The sequence below is a fragment of the Physeter macrocephalus genome, chromosome 16, assembly GCF_002837175.3.
Source record: "Physeter macrocephalus isolate SW-GA chromosome 16, ASM283717v5, whole genome shotgun sequence".
Taxonomy (NCBI): Eukaryota; Metazoa; Chordata; class Mammalia; order Artiodactyla; family Physeteridae; genus Physeter; species Physeter macrocephalus.
Genome location: NC_041229.1, coordinates 101,575,517 through 101,581,686, shown reverse-complemented (window position 1 = coordinate 101,581,686; position 6,170 = coordinate 101,575,517). Strand labels below are relative to the sequence as shown.

Below are 6,170 nucleotides of genomic sequence, written 5' to 3'. Positions count from 1 at the left end.
CACTGTTGTGGCCTCTCCCGTTGCGGAGCACAGGCTCCGGACGCGCAGGCTCAGCGGCCACGGCCCACGGGCCCAGCCGCTCCGCGGCACGTGGGATCTTCCTGGACCGGGGCACGAACCCGTGTCCCCTGCATCGGCAGGCAGACTCTCAACCACTGCGCCACCAGGGAAGCCCCACTCTTTCTTTTAAAATAGAACCGGAGCCTCCATTTTGTAATGACAGCAGTTCAATATCCTTCCTCTATTTCTGAGGGTCCCCTGGGAGGGGTGCAGATGCTTATGCGTTCTGATTGTCACTTGCTTCCTATTGTCCCCAAATGCTGCATCCATCTGGCTTCCTGGTCACCTTTGGCACCTCCAACCTCACCTTGTCTCTCTGCTTTTCCAACCCGTCCCAGGCTGCTCCGCCCTGGACATCGTTCTCCTTTCATTGCAGCATTAACACAGGGCTGAGATTAAACGGGTGACTAATTAAATTTTGGTGGAGATTTGATGGGGGCAGAAGTGGTGATAGTGGAAGATTACAGCCCAGAATGTGAAACAGCTTAAAACTGGACATCCAGAACCATTGGTCACATGGTGGCCTCAGGAGATGGGGGAGCTGGGAGAAGGGGAGGTGGGGGCTCCTCTGTGTAATCTTTGATGCTTTTGGGATTTTGCCTCCTGTGCAAGTACTGCCCGTTCAAAATTAGATTACAGAAGGGCACTGGTACCAAATGCCTGTGGCCGCACCTTGTTCACAGCTCTCATCCTTGTCTCCTGTCCCCCTCGGTTGGCCCCGCCTCTCACCTGGCTGAGACCTTCCTGCAGAGCAGAGTCCCTCTCCCCTCGCTTTGCTTCCCCACCCCATCCACTCACACCCGTCCCCCTTCCTGTCTGGATGCCTACACGAAGAATGAAAAATTGCTTCACATTGCATTCATCTCCACCTCTCCTTTCCAGACTAAGTCCAGGAGCCTTCCTCTTGTGTAACCAAAGAGTTGTACAAGTTAACAGTTTTGTCACCACCGCCCCCCATCAGATCTTCCTCCGAAAATGAATTCTGCCATCTTTGTTCCAGAGAGCCGAATTGCCTCCTGCCAGCTTTTGTAAAATCAGCAGATAGTCCTCAAATACTTCAGAAAGGAACAAGGGACATTTCTTGCACTCAGACAACTTACAGAGGGGGAGGGTTCCCACGTTTGCCTATCCATATGGTTGTAGCAGAAAAACAGTCCTGATATTAAATTACCACCCACCTGGCCTTGGGCAGCTTCCAGACCCTCTCTGGAGCTCTCTCTCCTCTAAGGACTGAATATGATAATACAGCAGTTTTCAGACGTTTCTGTTTTTCCAAGCTGTGGAACCCTGTTTTCAAACAAACCCTCAGTGAGAATCCTGATACTTGAGCAGAGAGAAAGGCAGAGTGCCTCTGGGTGGAAGCGGGTTGGAGGGGGTCTGCGTGGTAGCAGAGGGAGGCCTATCCTGGAACCGCATGACAGCCCCTTGCCCAGGAGCTGACTCTTACATGTAAGGGTATTGGTCACAAGTTTGTGAAGATTACTGGAGTCTGGTTAGGAAAGCAAGACTCCAGTCCTAGGACTTGGTCAGGTCAGTACACGGAGTGGAGTCTGGGCCTACACCATGAGGTACCCCTGGAGCTTGATGAGGAAGAGACTGCAGTGGTGGCTGAAAGTGCGGAGTGCGGAAAGCTGGCCCTTCGCAGTTCATTTAGTCCAACTCCCCATCCTCTGCTGTGCCTTTTAGAGACGGTGAAACCAGGACCCCAAGAGGAGCCACTGATCCAGCGCCTGGAGTGAGCCGGTGCTCTGCCCCACTGCCCCTTGCCGCTTCCAACTTTGGCTTGTCTTTGGCCCCAGGTGAGGAATTTGAGGCCAGCAGCATCACGTCCGTCTTCAGCAACCAGGCGGTGGTGAAATACAGTTGTCTGGAGGACGTGCTGCATGGCTGCTCCTGGAAGGTCAACCACAAGCTGGATGGGGACATACCTGCCCCTGCCCGTGGACAAGATCATCCAGCAGACGAAAAAGGTGATCAACAAGATAGTGCAGTACAGCCCGATCGAAGGCAACCGCGAGCACTTTGTCAACGACCTGAGATACGGCCCAGGAGCCAGCAGGTGTGGCACGCCCTGCCCCCGCCCGCCTCTGACTCGGGGTCTTGGGGCTTGTTGCTGCATCAGGGGTCCAAGTGGTGTTCGGTGTCTTCATTATTACCTGTTGGGCTGGTGGGGCCTTCCATTGCTCCAGGACGGCTCAGGAGGTGTTTTCACCTCTACTGACCCATGCAGGAGTAGAGGGCGCACTGGGCTGCATAGTAAGACCACCAGGTGGAATCCCTCCTCAGCCACTTAAACTGGCACGGTCTCCTCGGCCAAATCATCCTATTTCTGAAACTGTTTTCTTCCTTTACAAAACAGGGAAAAACTGCGGTAGATACTCAGAGCTAAAGTTGCAAACTAGCAGCCCGCGGGCCACATCTGGCCCACAGACATGTTTTGCTTGGATGACTAGTATTTTTTTTTTTTCTTAATTTGAATGACTTGCCAACATTTAAGAATATGGAAATTTTATATAAAAAGATCTGGATTCCCAGCCTCTCTTGGACAACCTATCGATCAGGCCACTTGGCCCTCGTTCCAGCTTGCTAACACTCTATAGGGCCGAGTAGGAGCTCCCCCTTTAGAAGGGGTGTGGGGGGCATCGGTATGTCACCTACCAGCTTCACCCACATTCCCTGCCTGGCTTGTGTGCATTTGGGTCTGGCCTCCCCGCGCCCCGCCCCCGCCACCAATATAGGATGGTGATAAGTTAAATGTGGTACACTACATGTGCAAAAGCTTTGGAAGCCTAAAAACCTGTGACAATTTGAGCTGCTCTTTTTACTATTTGGACCTTACTAAAACCCCATGATTATATGGAATCTAAGAAAAAAAAATGTCATGAAGAAACCAGGGGTAGGATGGGAATAAAACACAGACCTACTAGAGCATGGCCTTGAGGATACGGGGAGGGGGAAGGGTAAGCTGGGACGAAGTGAGAGAGTGGCATGGACATATATACGCTACCAAACGTAAAATACATAGCTAGTGGGAAGCAGCCGCATAGCACAGGGAGATCAGCTCGGTGCTTTGTGACCACCTAGAGGGGTGGGGTAGGGAGGGTGGGAGGGAGACGCCAGAGGGAGGAGATATGGGAACATATGTATATGTATAACTGATTCACTTTGTTATGAAGCAGAAACTAACACACCATTGTAAAGCAGTTATACTCCAATAAAGATGATAAAAAAAAAAAAACCAAACCCCATGAGATGAGAGGCGGAAGTGTGTACTGTTGCCTTTTTAATAGATTAAAAAGATCAAGATTTAAAGGTGGAACATAATTTTCCCATTTTCTTTTCTATGTTACCTGTGTTCTCTTGACCCACGGGGCTCGAATCCCAGCGCTGGTCTCTCTACTGGCCTCTCCCGTTTCTGTGAGGGTTACCAGCCCCGCCCACTCGCCCCCCTCCACTCTCTGCCTCTTCCTCCTTCCTCCTCTGCCTCTTCTCCCAGCCATTCCATGCTTGTGAGACCTTGTACTAGAGCTCGGGCCTGGTGGGCTCTGGTATGAGGGATCTCCCTTCTCCCGAGCATCTGTGCAGGGAAAGAAGACCCCAGGTGGCAAGGGGGTTGTAGGAGGTCCTGCTAAGGAGCCTGGGCCTGGCGTTCATGAGACCCAAGCCCAGATCTAAGTGCGGATGCTGTTCACTGCGTCACTTTGTCCAAGTGAGTTCCCCTCCCTGGCTCTCAGGTTCCCTGTGTGTAGAATAAGGGACTCAGTGGCTGTGCTCCTCTGAGCCCCATGCTAGTGGCAGACCGTGGGCTGAATGTCTCGTGCACCTCAGGCCGTCCTGGCTTCTCCAGGTCTCTTGCAGCTCTAGGGTCTTTGGGAATCGAGGGTGGCTGCTTCTTAGGCAGGCCAGCTCCTGACGGGGTGTGGTGAGGTAGGGGTGGGGCAGGGGGCGAGCCTAGGAGCCTCACGGAGGGTCCTATGAACTGGTCTGCTTTGCAGGTAGAGCACCTGCTGACAGAGGGAGCGAAGGCTGCAGGGGCGGTGCTTTCAGCCACGGTGGACAGCCTAAGGCCCAAACCAGCAATGGCCTGAAGGCTCTGAAGAAGAGGAAGAGCTACTGACGTCGGCAGAGAGAATGCGCCTCCTTCCCTCCCCTGCCTTGCTCTCTCCACCGCCCCGTGTGAGAAAATTGTGAGTTTCTGGAAGAATCTAGAATGTACCCAATTACCCCCTCCAGAAATACATCCAATATACGCGCTCATCAACCCCTGGACTCTCAGCGTGGGAAGAACTTAATATTTACTCTGCATCTGTTAGGTGCCAGGCACTGTGCTAGGCATTTCGCATACTTCATCTTACTCTCTTTGTAGGAAGGAGCCTTACTTACTTTTTAGGCTGAACCTAGTCTGTGGCGCTTGAAACATCCTGGAAATCTCTGCCGAACGTTCCCAGGAATGAAGAACTCTTTTCAGAAGGTCTTTTTTTTGCCCTTTCAGGCCCACAGTGCAATTCAGGGGAGGAGGCCTTTTAGGAAACCTGCAACTCGCTGCTCAGGGCCACCTGTGCCTTCATCTAGGAACACCTTTCCCAAGAAATATTTTCTTTTAAAAATTATACATGAGCTTTATTATTTATTTATTTATTTTTTTATTGAAGTAAAGTTGAGTTACAATGTTGTGTTAAATACTGCTGTACAGCAAAGTGACTCTTATACATACATACACACATTCTTTTTCATATTCTTTTCCAGGATGGTTTAGCACAGGATATTGAATATAGTTCCCTTTGCTATACAGTAGGACCTTGTTGTTTATCCATAGCTTTATTCTTTATCGTCTAAAAAACCTCCCAACTTAAAGTTTAATCAACGAGAGCATTTATCTTGCTTTTCCGCCTCATAAGCACCAGAAAATTAGAAATTTCTATCTTCACCGACTTCAGAGGAATACTTAAAAAATTTAATCAATGGACTTCGGTGTGAATGAGGGAGAGAAAGGAGTGGTTTTTGTGCTTTGAAGAATGTGGACATGATGGAAGATCTAAGATGATGGCTGGAGATTGTTAGTGCCAGCTGAGAGCTGAAGCCACCCCAGAAAGCCAGAGAAGGGCTCTCGAAATGCCCTGGGGAAACATGAGGAACGTGAAGGAACGTGAAGAGAGCAGGATGGAACCCCCGAGCATCTCACGTAAGATCTGTTAGGATCTTCTAGAGTCTTTCTCCTGCTTGGAGGAAATAGACCTGCAGGGAAACTCTTCAGTTTCCCCCGCTCTGTTCTGTTCTTAGCAATCCAAGCTTGACTGCCTCTTCCTGTTTCCTAGATGCTGGAGTCTGGGTGTGTCTCTTTGATTGTCTTGCCTCTGTCGGTATGGAGCGGCCCCTCTCTCTGCTTTGCACAGCAGTTACAGGTGCTGGTAGGTGGAGCTCGCCCCCATTTCTGTGAATCACGACTAGGATAAAGCCATTGTCCCTAGTTCCCGTAATCACCTCCTCCACACCCCACAAAATCCCTGGAGTTCCCAACACCCCACCCTCAGTCTCTTTATTCGTGATACGGTCTAGGTTGGACTCTTCCTTTGGAGGAGAACCCAAGTGCCGGGAATTTATACTTATAAATTTTAGCTTTGAATTAACTCAGTCATGGCTTAGTAAACCTTTTGATCTGAAGATCACTTTGAGCTCATAGACCATGTTAATCATTAATCCGGGGAACCAGGTGTTGTTTGATTAATAGACCAACAACTCCCCCACCCCAGGGCGCATGTAGTAACTTCGAAATACAGCCCTCATCCGTCTCTCGCTTATTATGTTTGGGACAGAAAGACACTTCCCTGGGTCCTTTCTGGTTTGTACCCAGCGAGGCAGAGACCCTCAGGAGCATTTCAGGGCTTATGTTCACTCGTTCATCCAACAGACATTTTGGAGTGTCTGCCACGTGCCAAGCCCTGCCTCCGCCCACGTCTGCCTGAACCCGTGAGTGGTGGTCAGGGCTGACAGTGAGCAGTTCTGAGGTGGTTGGGGGATGCAAGACACAGAGGAGCATGGGGTGGAGACTACCTGCTGGACAGTGGTCTCCCCCTGCTTCCGAGCTGTCCATAAAGTCATGAGCTCTGGAA

At 50.7% G+C, this 6,170-nt stretch overlaps 1 protein-coding gene across 1 annotated transcript in view; it reads left to right on the top strand.

The window, feature by feature from the left end:
• The window catches only part of PLAAT5 (phospholipase A and acyltransferase 5), a 5,224-nt gene extending 1,076 nt beyond the window's left edge, over positions 1 to 4,148 (top strand). Inside the window, 4 exon segments of the mRNA XM_024133448.1 lie at positions 1,865 to 1,978; positions 1,980 to 2,100; positions 2,103 to 2,119; positions 4,056 to 4,148. Coding sequence (XP_023989216.1) covers positions 1,865 to 1,978; positions 1,980 to 2,100; positions 2,103 to 2,119; positions 4,056 to 4,148 — 345 coding nt within the window.
• Positions 4,149 to 6,170: the final 2,022 nt, after the last annotated feature.